Genomic DNA, 17,507 nt, shown 5'->3' with positions numbered 1-17,507 from the left:
AAAGTCACACAGCAGACACCTTCAAGGAAAACCCCCAGCTGGGTCCAGGCAAATCAAGAAGCTCAGAAGAGATTCTCTGCACTAGCTGAGACTTCTCAGCTGCCCAGCCCACCTGGTGTTCCTTGGAGGAATTCCCAGGAAGCTTTACAATTAGATCCTGATCCATCCTCCCTGAGCTTGAGCCAGAATTCTAAGCTGGGGAGGAAGAGGCTATGCGTTCTCTCCTCTCCCTCTGATCACATCAGCTTCATGTTGAGTATGGAATTTAGCAGACCATGGAGGAGACCTGGAGGAGACACCTATAGGCAGCCACCCAACCTTCATCTAGTTGGGATGTCTGACTATTCAACTGATTAACTGAATTCTGGAAGATGTTTGTTATGTCTCTTGGCAGCCAAGGCCAAGGATAAGGATTCTGGAGCCAGAAACACCTGTATTTTAATAGTGGCATTGTCATTTCTTTGCACACTGAGCTTGGCAAATTATAGGAATAATAGCAGACATTTATGAGCTGCGTCCTCTGTGTTAAGAGCTTTATGAACAATGGCCCATTTGCTCCACATCCCTGGCCTCTACCCACTAGAGAACCCTAGCTGTGACAACCAAAAGCATCTCCAGAAATTGCCCAATCTCCCCTGTAGGGCAAAATCTTGCCCTGTTGAGAAGCCCTGTTCTAGAGGGTGCCAAAATGTGACTACAATTCACAAGATTCAGAAAACAGCATTACAGAAAACCCATCTATGAATCTTTTTAAAATCCAAGACTACAGCTTTCTACTCTGAGGCCATGATAAACCCAAAGATGTCTATATTGTACAGAGCTACCCCCTAAGAATGCCATGTGAACTACCATCCTTAGGAGCAAAGTAAACACAATCTTTTAAGGGAACTCAGAATCTTAAACTAGCAAACTTTGTAGACTTTTCTGGAAAATGAAGAGTGTTCACCAGTAAAATTGGTTGTTGGTCTGTGGAGGACAAGGCAGTAGCAGAAAATGGAAATAAGGAGATATGATTCTCATCCACCCCAGCTTAGTCGCTCAAGAAATATTTATTGAGTGTCTACTGTGAGCCAGGTACTATGTCAGGTGCCAGAGCCACCTCAGTGAACAAAACAGACACAGTCCCTTCCCTCAAGGGACTTACTAAAGTCACTCCATACTCTCCTGTCTTGTGCCCACGGCAGACATCACTAGTCGATCACAGCATTTTCCCACTGAACCTTCTGAATCCTCAAACTCATGCTCCCGGCAGCCCCTACTAAATGATTAGAACAGACACAAGGGATGAAAACCCATTTAGCCTTTAGTTTTGGGCATTGATAATTGTAGCTATTAATATCAGCTGTTATTGAATTCAACCTCCTCCTAATATAAATGAGGAAACTGAAGCCCAAGAGAGGCATGTGACTTGCTTTAGTCACCCAGTGGCAGATCCAGGCCCCAAAGTTAAGGTATTTTTATTCTTTCCCCCCTGTATTCCTTACTGCTCCATGGTTCAGCTCCCAGATAACAGAATTCAGGGTATGTCAAAGTTCTTCATTATGGATTTCTGCATTTTTGTTGATGTACATGGGTGCCTCAGGAACAAGTAAAAATAAAAATCTTTTTAGCCAGAGAGACAGGAATGAGTTGTCCACCCCCACACCAAGTCTGCTCAGGAGGAAGTTACGATAAGACTCAGAAGAGCTTTTTCTTCCAGTTATTTTAAAGACCTAAAGGTGAATGTCCAGCCTCAAAGCCTGCCACAGTTTTGCAGTTCCTTTAACTGCTGCCCAGCAGTGTTTCTCTTTCCCTCCTACCTTCCTTTCTCTGCCCTCCCTCCTTCTCCCTCTAACCCTTTCTATCTCTGCTCCCCCCTCCCCTTTCAACCAGAAAATCACTAAAGCAGTGACTCACACCCTCCAGACACAAGAAGTGGGTGGGAGAGGGGATGGGGGCCGAGTCTACAGAGCTGGTAGCCAAAGACCAGAGATATCTAGCTCCTCTCAGGTATACAGGAGGGAGGAAACATCTTTTATGCTCTTTGGAAGGCCTGGAGAGGACTTTCCAAATGGCCTCTCCAGCCCTTTACATTTCTCCGGGCCAACAAGGCTGCAGTTAGTTTCCCAACCTTGCCAACTCTGCCTCTGCCACATCTAGTTCTTGGCAGTTCATTAATGATCAGCTCCCAGGTATCTGCTGGCCCATGTGTTTCCCGTTCAGTTACAGGAGAAAAGATTGCAGCTGGAGTCCACTTCCTGTCCAGCACCGTTCAACATTCATTCATTGAGTCAACATATATTTATTGAGCACGTATGGGTCTGAGCCACTAGCATCAGGGTTGAGACCAGGGGTGTACTTGGACCCACCACTGTTGGACTGAGAGGAACTTCTTGACCAAAAGGGGGAAAAGAGATGAAACAAGATAAGGTTCCAGTGGCTGCGAGATTTCAAATAGAGTCAAGAGGTCACTCTGGAGGGTATTCTTATGTGCTATGTAGATATCATTTTTAGTTTTTAGTGTGTTGGAATGGCTAGAGGAAACTACCTGAAGCTGTTGAATTGCAACCCAGTAGCCCTGATTCTTGAAGACAATTGTCTAACTATGTAGCTTGCACAGTGTGACTGTGTGATTGTGAAAACCTTGTGGCTCGCACTCCCTTTATCCAGTGTACGGACAGATGAGTGGAAAAATGGGGACAAAAATTAGATGAAGAAAAGGGTGGGATGGAGGGGATGGGAAGATTTAGGTGTTCTTTTTTTTGCTTTTATTTTTATTTTGGAGTAAGGAAAGGGTTCAAAAATTGATTCTGGTGATGAATGCACAAATGTATGATGGTGCTGTGAATAACTGATTGTACACTGTGGATGACTGTAGCGTATGTGACTATATCTCAATTAAACTGTATTAAAAAAGTAAATCAACAATGGGGAAAGGAGGGGAATGGGACGTTTTGGATGTTCTTTTTTATTTTAATCTTCATTTTATTTTTTGGATTACGAAAATGTTCAAAGTTTGATTGTGGTGATGAAAGCACAACTATATGACGATACTGTGAACAACTGATTGAACACTTTGAATGATTGTATGTTATCTGATTATATCTCAATAAAATTGCATTTTTAAAAAAATACAAGAGCTCTAGACTTACAAAGAGCTGGGGTGAGTCTTGGCTCCAGGGCTACAGATTGTGTGGAATTGGGCAAATTGCCCACTCTTTGTGCCTCAGTTTCCTCATCTGTAAAAACAGTGATAATACTACCTACTTCCTTGGTTTTTAGGGGGATTGGATGAACTAATGCATGTAGCATGCTCAGTATAGTACCTGACATACAGGGAACTATTTTATTTTCAGTCCAGAACATAATGTTGTAGCAAGCAGATCTTGCCTATTACTTACCCACTACCCAAATTCTCCTCTTCCCTTCTAACAGAATTCTAAGTTTGTTTAGAACACAGGAGCAGATTCTTATTAGTTGAAACCAATATTTCTCAAAGTAGGGTCCCCAGCGACAACCTCGACGTCAGCACCACTTGAGGACTTGCTAGAAGTGCTATCACTGCAGTGCCAGCTAACGTGTGTCCCTTGCCTACGGTGTACATTCGTAAGCCTTTGTGCTGGTTTGAATGTATTACATCCCCCAAAACGCCATTATCTTTGATGCAGTCTTGTGTGGGCAGGAAACATATTGGTGTTGATTGGGTTGGAGACTTCTGATTGGATGTTTCTGTGGAGATGTGATCACTCAACTGTGGGTGAGATCTTTCACTGGATAGTTTCCATGGAGGTGTGGCCCCACCCACTCAGCGAGGGCCTTGATTGGTTTACTAGAGCACCATATAAGCTCAGACAGAAGGAGCGAGCTTGCTGCAGCCAAGGGGGACACTCTGAAGACTTCACAGGAGCTGAGAGAGGAGCTTCAGTTCACAGAGACATTTTGGAGACAGCCTTTGAAAGCAGACTTTTGCTCTGGAGAAGCTAAGAGAGGACAAATGCCCCAAGAGCAACTGAGAGTGACATTTTGGAGAGAAACTGAAGCCTAGAGAGGAGTGTCCTGGGAGAAAGCCATTTTGAAACCAGAACTCTGGAGCAGACACCAGCCACGTGCCTTCCCAGCTAACAGAGGTTTTCCGGACACCATTGGCCATTCCCCAGTGAAGGTACTTGATGATTGATGCATTACCTTGGACACTTTATGGCCTTAAAACTGTAACTGTGTAATCACATAAACCCCCTTTATAAAAGCCAGTCCATTTCTGGTGTTTTGCTAAACAGCAGCAGCATTAGTAAACTAGAACAGCATTGTACAAAGCAATTCACACCCCATGACCTCAATTCACCCTCTGATGTAGGCTCTGTTATTTTCTTCTTCATACAGATGAGGAAACTGATGCTCAGAGAGGTCAACTCACTTGTCCAAGATCACACTCCCAGGGGGAGAGTCCAAGACAGAGGACAATTAAGCAGAGAGTACAGTAGCTCAGAAGGTGCACTGCTAGATGGGCAACTTTTCCTAAGCAGGGCTCTTGACCAACTAAACCTTGCCCGGATTTACAGAGATTTTTTTTTTTAAACTTTTTATTGTAGTAATAAATATACAAGTCAAAATTCCCTTGTTAACCACATTCATGTGTACAATTCAGTAGTGTTAACTGCATTCACATCATCTTTCCATCACCAATATCCACTACCCCTACTTTTTCATCACCTCAAAAACCACATCCCCTTCCCTGCTAACCTATAAACTACTATCTCCATAAAGTTTGCTTATTCTAGATAATTCATATAAGTGAGATCATACAATATTTGTCTTTATTTCGTTCAACATGTTTTCAATGTTTATCTGTGTTGTTGCATGTATCAGAATGTCATGCCTTTTTATGATTTAATAATATTCCATTATGTGTATATACCACATTTTGTTTATCCATTCATCTGTTGATGGACACTTGGGTTGCTTCCTCCACCTTTTGACAATTGCGAATAATGCTACTATGAACATTGGTGTAGAAATATCTGTTCCAGTCCCTGGTTTCAATTCTTTTGGGTATAAACCAAGAAGTGGATTGCTGGGTCATATGGTGATTCTCTGAGGAACTGCCAAACTGCCTTCCACAGTGGCTGCACCATTCTACAGTGCCACCAGCAATGTATAATGGTTCCTATTTCTCCATATCTTCGCTAACACTTATTTTCTGTTCTTAATAATAGCCATCCTGGTGGGTGTGAAGTGGTATCACACTGTGGTTTTGATTGGCATTTCCCTGATGGCCAATGATGCTGAGCATCTTTCCATGTGCTCATTTGACCATTTATGTATCCTCTTTAGAGAAATGTCTATTCAAATCCTTTGCTCAGTTTGGAACACTGTGATTACGTGCATAAATGTTTATGACTATTATATTGTCTTGGTGGATTGAACCTTTTATTAACATATAGTATCCTTTTTGTCTCTTGTAATATTTTTGACTTAAAAGTCTATTTTGTCCAATATTAGTACGGTGATCCCAGCTCTTTTTTCATTACCATTTTTGCATGGCTTATTTTGTTCCCTCCTTTCACTTTCAACCTATACGTGTCTTTGGGTCTCAGGCAAGTCTCTTGTAAACATGTAATTGGATCATGCTTTTTCATCTGTTCTGCCAAACTGTGTCTTTTGATTGAATAGTTTAATCCATTTACATTCAGTGTAATTACAGATAAGGTAGGACTTCAGCCATTTCATCCACTGTTTCTTATATGTCATATCTTTTTTGCCCCCTTTTCCTTTATTGCAGTCTTCTTTTGTATATAGTTGATCTTTTGTGATGTACCAACTGATTTCTTTCTCATTTAAATTTCTGTTTATATTTTAAATACTTTATGGTTACCAAGCGGTCTGTATTAAGCAACCTAAGTCTGTAACATAATAATTCAAAATGATACCAACTTAACTTCAATTGCATACACAATCTCTGCCCCTATACCCCTGTTTCCCCTCTTTATGTATTTTTTGTCACACATTGCCTCTTTATATTTTGCATGTCTATAATACAGATATATGATTATTTCCTATTCAACTGTGTTCTAAATTTTATAGGAAATGAAGAGTAGAGTTACATACTGAGGATACCATAGTACTGGGTTTTGCATTTACCCTTGTATTACCTTTACTGGAGATCTCCATCCTACTATCTACTGTCCTTTCCTTTCAACCTGAAGAATTCCCTTTAGAGCAAAGTCTTCTCACTGCATTTCAACTCAAAAAGGAGTTACAGCAACATAGCTCCTAATTAGGCCCCCCAATTGCTAAAGCAGCACAGCTTTTGCAACTTGTCAGCATCATCAGGGAGATAACCCAGAAGACATGAGCTTAAAAGAGTTTGCCTTACTGTTTTCCTGCCGTACTGGTCTGAGACGTTTCCCCAGAGCGTGGAGCTGGACATCATACCTACAAAGACCACCTACGGGTGGAAAGACAGTTTCTGTTAGACAGCAGCACGAAGCCTTGAAGAGAAAAAAAAACAACTGCATCAAACCCATGACATCACACCCTCGGCAATAACAACAGTGAGTCGATATTTACTGAGATCTTGTGCTATTCTAAGTGCTTCATGTAATCATATAAGCCTCACAACAATCCTACAGGGGTGGAGGCTATTGTTATGCCTATTTCACAGATGAGGAAACTGAGGCTTAGTGAGGGAAGGTCGCTTGGCCAGGGTCACACAGGCATAAGTGGTGCAGCCTGGACTAGAATCAGGTTCCAGAGCTAGCACTTTACCAACTACTCACCATCCCAAGTCAACCCCTTGCCCTGTCTCTCAGAAACTCTCAAAGGCTGCAAGGGAGAATTTGGAGGGTATGTAAAGCAGGCAGCCAGGAGGTTGGGATGGGAGCTGCGAGTAAGAGGAACCATTATTGGTACACAAGCCTGCCAGGTACAATCACTATTATATTGTTAATCCTCTCACAGGATTGAACTATTGAACGATCATGCCCATTTTACACATAAGGAGCCCATGGTTCAGAAAAGCTAAGAAAGTTACTCAACTTCCCAGTTAGGAGAGAGTAGAGATGAGTCTTAAATGCAGGCAGGCTGACTGGAGCCTGTGTGCTTTATCAACCACGCTCTCCCCTTTCCTTGGGCACCCACCAAATGCCAGATTCCAGGCTAAATGCTTTATGCAGACTTCATATCTAACCCTTGCAGCAACCTTGTGGTGGGTGCCATTATTATCCCTATTTTACAGATAAGGCAACCGAGGCCCAGAGAAAAAAGGCATTGCCTGCCCAAATCCCAAAGCACCAGGCTATACTTCCTCCAGGGATGAGCTAGGGCAGCGGGCTTCAAACAGGAGCTACAGAGACTCATTCCAAGGTATTGTTTTACAGGAATTAATTTCCGGGTCCTCCACTTCCATGGAGGATGAGCCAGTGTTGGGGGTCTTACCTGTTCCCTATCCCACACCATCTTTCTCAGCTGCCCTCTCCCACTTTCCATCCATCCCAACCTTACCCTAGTGCATTGCTTTTGGAGGCAAACCCTCTAGGGTACCGTTAAAGGGACACTAACGACAGTTAAATCCTTTTATAGGTCATCTAGTTTCTGATTCCTTTTTTTTTTTAAACAAAAATTGAAGGAGAACCTAATCAAAATGCCAGCAACATAGATCATAAAAATAATTGTTCATAAAAGATTGCTGTTGTCCTTTGGCATACAACTTGGAAGTCATTAAAAAAATCGAGTGGCATTAGGTAAATGAGTTATAACAAAACTGCTTCCATTCCTCAAAAGTTTTTTTTATGTGAACAAAGCTTTTCATATTTATATCCATTCAATAAAAATGAAAAATAGGAATAGAATTCGTGCTTAACCCTGTCTCATTTTAGCAATAAGTAATCGTCCAAGAATACAAAAAAAAATTCTTTGTTTAATAACTATTTATCAAAATTAATTCTATTTTATTGTTTTGTTCTATTGTGTGTTTTCATCTATAATTCACTATTATGAATTATAATGATAATGATGCAGGGGAAAATTTTTAATACTTGGAGCCTTTATGTTCTCAGAAAATTAAAAACCAATAATTTAAAATTTATATACTTTGTTGCATGGAATTATGATACAGTGACAACAAATACTTTCAAGCAAAATAAATTATTAATTAAGGTAAAATTTTATGAGCAAATGGAAATATAAATTCAAGAAGAAAACAAGGTAATGCAAAGTTTCCAGCTTCTAAAGACTTATTCATGTTATTAAAAATAATAGATGATGGTGGGTGTCAGATTACTTTAGTATTTCAATTCCATTGGACACATTTCAAAAAGTGATATGATAATTCTGTCTAAATTTTTAATATTTCAGTATACTAGATATTATGTAATCTGCAATCTATAACTTTAAAACAGATGTCAATTTAAAAACATGAGCGGATCCTTGGGGCTGCAACAGTTTTTGCACAATTCTTGTCTAAATTACCCAAGTGAAAGTGTCTTCAGATTATTGTCTTTGGGTGAGCTGTTGTGGCCTTAGTCAAGTGCTGAGGGATATCCTTGCATTCTGAAAGAGTTAAACATTCCCTAAACACCCATTTTTCCCCTGAGGGAGAGATTTCCATACAGGAGAGCCGTAATTCTATACCATGGTAATTACGGTAATCTGGGCCAACAAGGAAAGAATCTGCCTTATCCAGCTTGTGTACTTTATGCAGTTAAAGCAACCTGCAGTAAATCCCATAACTGTTCCACAGAAAACCTGGCCACAACATTTTGCGGCTCTACCTAGCTCAGGAGTCCAGACACTATGCCATACGAGGGTAGCCCAGGGCAGTGGCTGGGAGCAGGGCTCCAAGTCTGCCAGGCCTTTTTCACTTCTGCCTCTGTCTCTTATAGGCCGTGTGAGCTTGGGCAAGATGCCACACCTCTCCGAGTCTCAATTTCCTCATCTATAGAAATGGGGGTGATGACGGCAGCTCTTTCATAGAGTTGAGAGTCAAAGAGATAATGGATGCAGAGCCCTTAGCACAGAGCCCGGCCCATAATAAGTGCTCAATAAATGGCCGTGGTTGTTATTACCCAATGAGGAGACCACAGAGGTCTGCATTGCAAAAAGAGAGAATGAGGGATATAAGACGGAACCAGCAGACGGTTGTACAACTCTGTGAATATATTAAAATCCAATGAACTGTACTTGTTAAATGGGTGAACTGTGCTGCATTTATATGTGAACTATATCTCAATACAGCTGTTGGAAAGAGAAAGGAAGAGAGGAAGGGAGGGAGAGAAGGAGGGAGAAAGAGGAGAAGGAAGGAAGAAGGGAGGGAGGGAAGAGGGGAGAAAGAAAGAGGGAGAGAGAAAGAGAGAGAAAGAAAGAAAGAAAGAAAGAAAGAAAGAAAGAAAGAAAGAAAGAAAGAAAAGGAAAGAAAGAAAGAGAAAGGAAGGAAGGAAGGGAAAGAGAGAAAAAAGAGAAAGGAGAGGAGAAAGAGAGAGAGAGGGAGAGAAAGAGGGAGAGAAGGAAAGAGAAAGAGAAAGAAAGGAAAGATAGTAGGTAGGAAGAAACTACCATTTCCTGACTCCCCCTGTGGTTCTGTGCACTGTCTGTATGTCGCTGCTCATTTACAGAGAAACAAGTGTCATCATTCCCATTTTGCAGATGAGGAAATAGAGCATGCTAAAGTGCCTCACTCAAGGTCACACATCTCGAGGCAATCGAACCACAACACTGCAGGCCTGCCACTGATCTGCACAACCTTATTGCTGACATCAGAACCAGGCTTTGCTGCTGAGGGCACTCAGGCCATTCAAGAACAGTTAATCATAGAAAAACAGCATTTTGGAGGTGGCTCTAGCTAGCAAACATTCTGCCACTAGCAGAGTGTGCACGACCTTGGGCAAGTTACTTAACCTCTCTCAGCCTCAATTTCCTCAACTGACAGTAATTCCCTACTTCCTAGGGTTATGATTAAATAACAGAGTGGATATAAAGCCCTTTCCACAGTTAAGTGCTCAAAAAACATTAGCTGTTGTGGTTACTGCTGTTATCATCCTCTTATCTAGCCTGGTTCTTCCCTTCCTTTTTAGAAGGCTGCTGCTAAACTATCTCTGATAAAAATTAAAAATGGGCAAAAGACTTGAATAGACATTTCTCCAAAGAAGGTATCTAAATGCCCAAAAAGCACATGGAAAGATGCTCAACATCATTAGCTATTAGGGAAATGCAAACCAAAACCACAATGAGATACCATTTCACACCAACTAGAATGGCTACTATAAAAAAACCACAAAACTGCAAGAGTTGGAGAGGATGTAGTGAAATATGAACACTCATTCATTCATTGTTGATGGAATGTGAAATGGTACAGCTTCTGTGGAAGACAGTTTGGCAGTTCCTCGGAAAGTTAGGTATAGACTCACTATATGACCCAGCACTCCCACATCTAGGTATATACTCAAAAGATTTGAAAGCAGGAACTCAAATAGATAGTTGTACACCAATGTTTATGGCAGCATTGTTCACAATTGCCAAAAGGTGGAGGAAACAACCCAAGTGTAGATAAATAAAACGTGGTATATATGTGTGATGGACTATTATTCAGCTGTGAAAAGGAATGAAGTTCTGATACATGCAACAACATGGATGAACCTTGAAGACATTATCTTGAGTGAAATAAGCCAGACACAAAAGGACAAATAGTGTATGATCTCACTGATATGAAATAATTAGAATTAGCAAACTTATAGAGTCAGAATCTGGAATATATGTTACCAGGGGATGGGTTGAGGTTAGCAAATGGGAAGTTAATGCTTAAATTGCAGAGTTTCTATTTGGGTTGATTGCAATGTTTTTTGGTATAAATGGTGGTGATGGTAGTGCAATATTGTGAATGTAATCAAAAGCACTGAATTATATACGTGAATGTGGTTAAAAGGAGAAATTTTAGGCTGTGTATATGTTGCTAGAATAAAAATAAAATTAAAAATGTATTTTTTTAATTGAGGTTACTGTCTCGCTTTCCTTCAAGCCTGAATTCTAGGATGCAGCAGCTACCTACCATTTATTGAACACCTACTACGTGTTCAGCGTTGTGTTGTTTCCTATCCTCAAATCAGCCCTGCTTGGAAGGAACTGACATCTCCTTTTTATAGTTGAGAAAAGTGAGGCTTATAAGATTTATAAGTGACATGCCCAGCTATTGAGCATAATGCCGGAGCTGGTGGTGGGGGATGGGGGTGCAAATAGTTGGACCTCTGGGTGGGATGAGTTTGGCTGCAAACCTACCATGTTATTGGGGGAGGACTTGGGTAAAGGAAACTAAGGTCACGGTGTTTCCATCCAACCTTAATCCTTTTCTGCAGAGCCCTTGGCAGCAGGAGGTGGGGTGGCATCACTGAGGACACCCCAGGGGCCCAGAACTGTACATCACAGGACAGCGCAGTTGGGCTTCCTACCGAGGTCAGCAGTGCAACCTGCCAGCTGGGGAGCTGCCACTCGCAATGTAGCTGCGGTGCGAGGATGCTCAAAATCATCATCTCCATGGCGTCGGCCATCTACAGGGGAGAAGAAAACATCATGAGGCCTAGCTGCTGGCTGCCAAGTGCCCTACCAGATATTAAAACATAGCAAAGAGCTCTAGGAGTTAAAACAGCATGGTACCCAAAAGGGGGATGTGAAAGGAAATGAAATAAGCTTCAGTGGCAGAGAGATTCCAAAAGGAGCCGAGAGGTCACTCTGGTGGGCACTCTTACGCACAATATAGACAACCCTTTTTAGGTTCTAATGAATTGGGGTAGCTGGTGGTGGATACCTGAAACTATCAAACTACAACCCAGAATCCATGAATCTTGAAGACAATTGTATAAAAATGTGGCTTATGAGGGGGGACAGTGGGATTGGGGGGGGCATAGGGATCACACTCCCGTTTGTCTAGTTTGTGGATAGATGAGTGGAAAGGTGGGGGAAGGAAACAAACAAACAAACAAACAGACATGGGCGCCCAGTGTTCTTTTTTACTTTAGTTGCTCCTTTTCACTTTAATTATTATTCTGGTTATTTTTGTATGTGTGGTAATGAGGGTGTCGGGGATTGATTTTGGTAATGAATGTACAACTACGTAATGGTACTGTGAACAATCAAATGTACGATTTGTTTTGTATGACTGCATGGTATGTGAATATATCTCAATAAAATGAATAAAAAAAAACCAAACAGCATGGTACCATGCAGGAATCAACAAATCGACGTTTAACGTTCTTGGCGTTGTGTGTTACAGTGTTTTTAAAAAATGTGGTTCACCCCTTCAAACGAAGTTGGTAAACATATTTCCAAAATCTGAGTAAAACAGTTTTAAAAATTCATTTTTATTGAGATATATTCACATACCATACAATCATCCAAAGTATATTATCAATTGTTCACAGTACCATCACATAGTTGTGCATTCATTACCCCAATTTCTTTTTTGAACATTTTCCTTGTACCAGAAAAAGTGAAAAAACAAGAATAAAAAATAAAAGTAAAAAAGAACACCCAAATCATCACCCCCCCCACCCTATTTTTCTGTTAGTTTTTTGTCGCCATTTCTCTTGAGTAAAACATTTTTGTAGAGATAGACAATGTCTTTTTGGTTTACAGGTCATTGTTCATATATAATTGTCAGTACTTTTAACAAGTGCAAACTTTTAATATATTAAAACATGCTGGAAAGTGCTGGAAATTAAATGCTGTACATTCTTACCTGACTAAAGGGATGGAACAAAGGAACCAAAATGGGAGCCCAGAGCAGACCCCTAAGGCCATGGGAATATGGAGCAACATAAAGGCAACTTTTCCAAATAATGGGGAAAAGGATGTGGGACGTTCACTATCCATTTGGAAAAATACTATACAGTTAGATCGCCACCTCACACCACTAACAAAAATTCATTTCTGCTGTAATAAAGGTCTAAATTGCTATTTGCCATAGCTAATTAGGCGATTTAAACTAGGGAATGTGAATCCCTCAAAACACAAGGCAAATTTTTATCTGTGCACGTTTTTCCAGCTCCACAGCGGACGTCAGAATCTCCTAGTAGCCTTCAGCCCTAAAGGGTTGGAGAACCGCTTAATTAGGTAGAAGCTTCGACTCCTCCTTAAGGGCAATTGCCAACCACACCCAATTCCCTCCCCCAGCCCCTGCTCCCAAGTGTCCAGCATCACCACCACTGGCACTTAAAATAAACTTCATTGATTGGAATTCAAGCTAAGTCCCTATGTGGAAGGAACTATGTCCTTCCTTGTAGACCATGGAAACCCAACTGAGCCCCATGGGGGTTCCATGGAGACTGAATACGGGCCCCCGGGCCCCAGAAATACTTGCCCAAGCCAAGCCGGTGAGGACTGACAGCTTCCACTGGAATTTCCCAAAGCCAATGGCTTCCACCGCATCTTCCACCATGAAAGTATCTGACAAGGGGAGAGAGGAGGGGAGGAAGGGGTTAGTGCACACTGCAGTTGTCCCAGTGTGTGGGTATCTGGGGTGGTTCCCCAGCCAAGTGAATTAAAGGCAGCACATGCTGCTTCTAGAATTTATTCTAGAAAATATTCCAGCAAACTTGAAGAGACATCATGGTACAAAATCCATTGCTTCACTGTTTACAACAGGGAAAACTGGAAACCCAGAATATCTAATGATGGGGGATTGGTTAAATAAATTATCATGCATCCACATTATGAAATATGGCCCAACTGTTAAAAAGAATGTGCAGACGTAGAAAGATGCACATAATATATTGCCAATTAATTCTAAAGCAAAACAAGATGAACAACAAAATAGAATATGGTTCTATTCTTGGAAATGAATGTGTGCATGTGTCTATGTATGTATGTGTGTGTGTGTATATCCATATGTAAAGAATATATACAAAAATCTATTTTATGATTTTATTTTTGTTGTCTTTGGAGTGAGGAAGGGAGAAAGCATTTGAGACTTTAACTTCTTTTTACAATCTGTCTTTATTACTTCCATCATCAGGAAAATATATATACCTTTAAAAAACAGAATTCCATTATGTACTTGTATGGGAAGCTGTCCACACTATATAGTTATGTGAAAAAAGCAAGTTGTGGGGAGATATGTAACACAGGAGCCGTCTTTGTGATAAAATTAGATACAATGTGTGTGTGTGTGTCACATGGGGGAAATAAGATTGAGCGGACGGATTATAAACTTAACAGGGTCATCTTTGAAATCAATAGTCACTTTCCTACTTTGTACATTTCTATAATGTCTGAACATTTTCCAAATGCACATGAGTTACTTTTATGCAAAGAAAAAAATAAAGATACAATTTATAAGCTAATACTTGTGCAATGTGGCATCCTGGACTGAATGTTGGAATAGCCTAAGTGGGAATATTGGTGAAGTCTCAATAAGGTCTGGAGTTTAGTTAATAGGATTGTACCAATATTAATTTTTTTAGTTTTGACAAATGGTTATGTGAAATGTTAACATTAGGGGAAGCCAGATGTAGGATATATGAGAGCTCCTTGAACTATCTTTACAACTTTTCTATAAATCTAAAATTATTCCAAAATAAAAAGTTTACTAAAAAAAAAAAAAAATGAAAAGACTAAAGGAGCATGCTTGGGTGCCCTTCTGTGGGGCTCCTCTAAGAATCTCATCAGGCCCTGCTGGGAGTTATCATCTTTCTGGAATTTCAACCATGGACCTCTTATGTCAATCATAATTTTCTCCAGAACTGTGAGCTGGTGTTTATCATGCTAGCAGGTTCTGGTTTCCTCAATCAAAAATGGGTATTGAGGAGAAAGCAGAGCGATTCCTGTAACATTATTAAGAAGAAGAACAGTAATAATAACCGAAGAGTGCATTTATTGAGTGTTCACCATTTGCCAGGCACTGTGCTAAGAGCTTGATGTGCATTAGCACATTTAATCCTAGTCATGACGCTATGAGTTAAGGCCTGGTATGGTCCCCATTTTGAAGAGGAGGCATGGACTTGCCCAACGTTACACAGCTGGCATGAGCTAGATCTGGGAGTTGAGCCCAGATCAGCCTGAGAGCAAAACCTCTGCTCCTAACCACTTCTCACCACCCCCAGTCATTGCCCCCTTAGATCTGTCAACAACAGGCCTTGGGTTCAAGCTATTAATCCTCTCTTATGTTGGGAATCAGGAATTTCTGTAATGTTTTCATCTATCACCATCAGATGGTAGGGGGAGACCAAGACTAGGTCTCTTGTTTGACCAGTTCTACTCTCAGAGGTAGCACAAGGTTTGGGTAAGAATGTGGGCTCTGAGGTTCTGAGGCTGGATGTTAATGTAGCTTGACTAAGTCCTAGCTGCATGACCTTGGGCAAGATAACTAACTCCTTCATGCCTCAGTTGTCTCTTCTGCAAAATGGGAAAGACGATCATAATAGTTTCGACTGCAACTGTTGTAAGGATTAAATGGGTAATACATGTAAAGTGCTTAGAACAGTGCTGACACAGAGGAAGTCCTCAGCCAATGTCAACTGCTCCAATCACCACCACTGTTATCATCATCACCACCATCAGCAGCACTATCATCAGCCCTTTTGTCATCACCATCCTCTTCATCACCATCATCACCTCCATCACCATCACCATCACTATCATCATCCTCATCATCTATCATCACCATCATCACCAGTCATCCTCATTCTCATTACCATCACTGTCATCATCAGCAACAGTAGCAGTAGCATCACCATCATAGCTCCCATCCTCTTCATCACCATCATCATCACCACCACCATCATCATCGTCATCATCATCTTCACAGCTCCCATCCTCTTCATCACCATCATCACCACCAAGACCATCATCATCAACTCCATCATAGCCCCCATCCTCTTCATCACCATCATCACCACCACCACCATTCTCATCACCATCATAGCCCCTAGCCCCTTCATCATCACCATCAATACCACCATCACCACCTTCATCATCATCATCATCTCCATCATAGCCCCCATCCTCTTCATCACCATCATCACCACCACCACCATTCTCATCACCATCATAGCCCCTAGCCCCTTCATCATCACCATCAATACCACCATCACCACCATCATCATCATCATCTCCATCATAGCTCCCATCCTCTTCATCACCATCACCACCACCACCACCACCATCATCAACATCATAGCCCCTAGCCTCTTCATCGTCACCATCACCACCACCACCACCATCATCATCATCTCCATCACAGCCCCCATCCTCTTCATCACCATCACCACCATCATCATCGTCATCATCATCACCATCACAGCTCCCATCTCTTCATCACCATCACCACCACCACCATCATCATCATCACCATCATAGCCCCTAACCTCTTCATCGTCACCATCAACACCACCACCACCACAGTCATCATCATCTCCATCAGAGCCCCCAGCCTCTCCATCACCATCACCACCACCATCATCTCATCATCATCATCTCCATCACAGCCTCCATCTTCTTCATCACCATCATCACCACTACCACCACCATCATCATCTCCATCATAGCCCCTTCTCTTCATCACCATCAATACCACCACCACCATCTCATCATCATCTCCATCATAGCCCCAAGCCTCTTCATCATCACTATCATCACCAACATCATCATCATCTTTACCATCAGAGCCCCCAGCCTCTTCATCATCACCATCATCACCACCTCACCATTATCACCACCATCATGGCCATTACCACCATCAGCAGTAACAAGCAACAGCAGCGTCTTTGTCATCATCATCAGCAGCAGCCATCCTCAGCCTAGTGCTGTGCAATGACACTGGCTGGCAGGGATTGTGATGTAACCTTACCTACATGTGAGCCATGTGAGCCCAACCCACACTTCCACTGGGCCCTCTGGGCCCTCCCACCGGCCCCTTCCCCAGACCCCTCTGAGCACGCCACCTGGGGAAGCAACCCTGGTGCCTCAGAGCACCTGAGCGCGGCCCGGGCTGATGCCCCAACTGCAGGGTCCCCTCACCATCAGTAGGATTGGCAAATTCCTTGGGCACAGCTGCCCCATCGTCCAGCTCCACAGCCTCTAGGCCTGCACGGACCCCTTCAATCTGGACCTCATGCTCTCCCGAAGCCGTGTCGTCTTCTGACCTTGCACTCTCACCTGTGCGACGGAATTTTACCACCCTAGAGGACAAAGTAAATCTGGTCAGGATGGCTAGAATTCCCCCTCAGTGGCCTTGCTGCACACCTCTTGAGTCCAAGACAGGTAAAAGACTTTTTTTCTCATGGTTTGGAAAATTGAGTGGGTGGGGATTGGCATTTCTTTTGAGTTGAACTTCACAGGAAGGGAGGAACAACTTTGAGAGTTATGCGTCAGGACTGCCATGCACAGTTGGACAGGTTGGCACTGCACAACTCCATGGGACCCCACTCACTTTCACGTTCACAAGCTACGTGATACAGACACAGTATCTTTATTCTAGACCTGCATACTGTTTGGAAGCAGGTGTGTTTCAGAGTTTACGCTCATCCGTCTTTATAGAACAGAGTTAA

General features: G+C 42.0%; 1 protein-coding gene across 3 annotated transcripts in view; it reads right to left on the bottom strand.

Annotated features, from left to right (window-relative positions):
* Positions 1 to 17,507, bottom strand: part of LOC119519374 (SV2 related protein) — a 104,010-nt gene that overhangs the window by 49,680 nt on the left and 36,823 nt on the right. For all 3 annotated transcript variants that reach the window (XR_005214012.1, XM_037816955.1, XM_037816956.1), the window contains exons 2-5: positions 16,978 to 17,138; positions 13,322 to 13,407; positions 11,415 to 11,513; positions 6,353 to 6,424 (exon numbers count right to left, since the gene is read on the bottom strand). Coding sequence is in view for 2 of the 3 variants with exons in the window: in XM_037816955.1 (XP_037672883.1) it covers positions 6,353 to 6,424; positions 11,415 to 11,513; positions 13,322 to 13,407; positions 16,978 to 17,138 (418 nt within the window). In the remaining variant the exon portion in view is untranslated. The remainder of the gene's footprint in view (positions 1 to 6,352; positions 6,425 to 11,414; positions 11,514 to 13,321; positions 13,408 to 16,977; positions 17,139 to 17,507) is intronic.

The sequence above is a fragment of the Choloepus didactylus genome, chromosome 23 (assembly GCF_015220235.1).
Source record: "Choloepus didactylus isolate mChoDid1 chromosome 23, mChoDid1.pri, whole genome shotgun sequence".
NCBI lineage: Eukaryota > Metazoa > Chordata > Mammalia > Pilosa > Megalonychidae > Choloepus > Choloepus didactylus.
The sequence above is the reverse complement of the archived record's forward strand: the minus strand, read 5'-3'. Positions and strand labels throughout refer to the sequence as shown.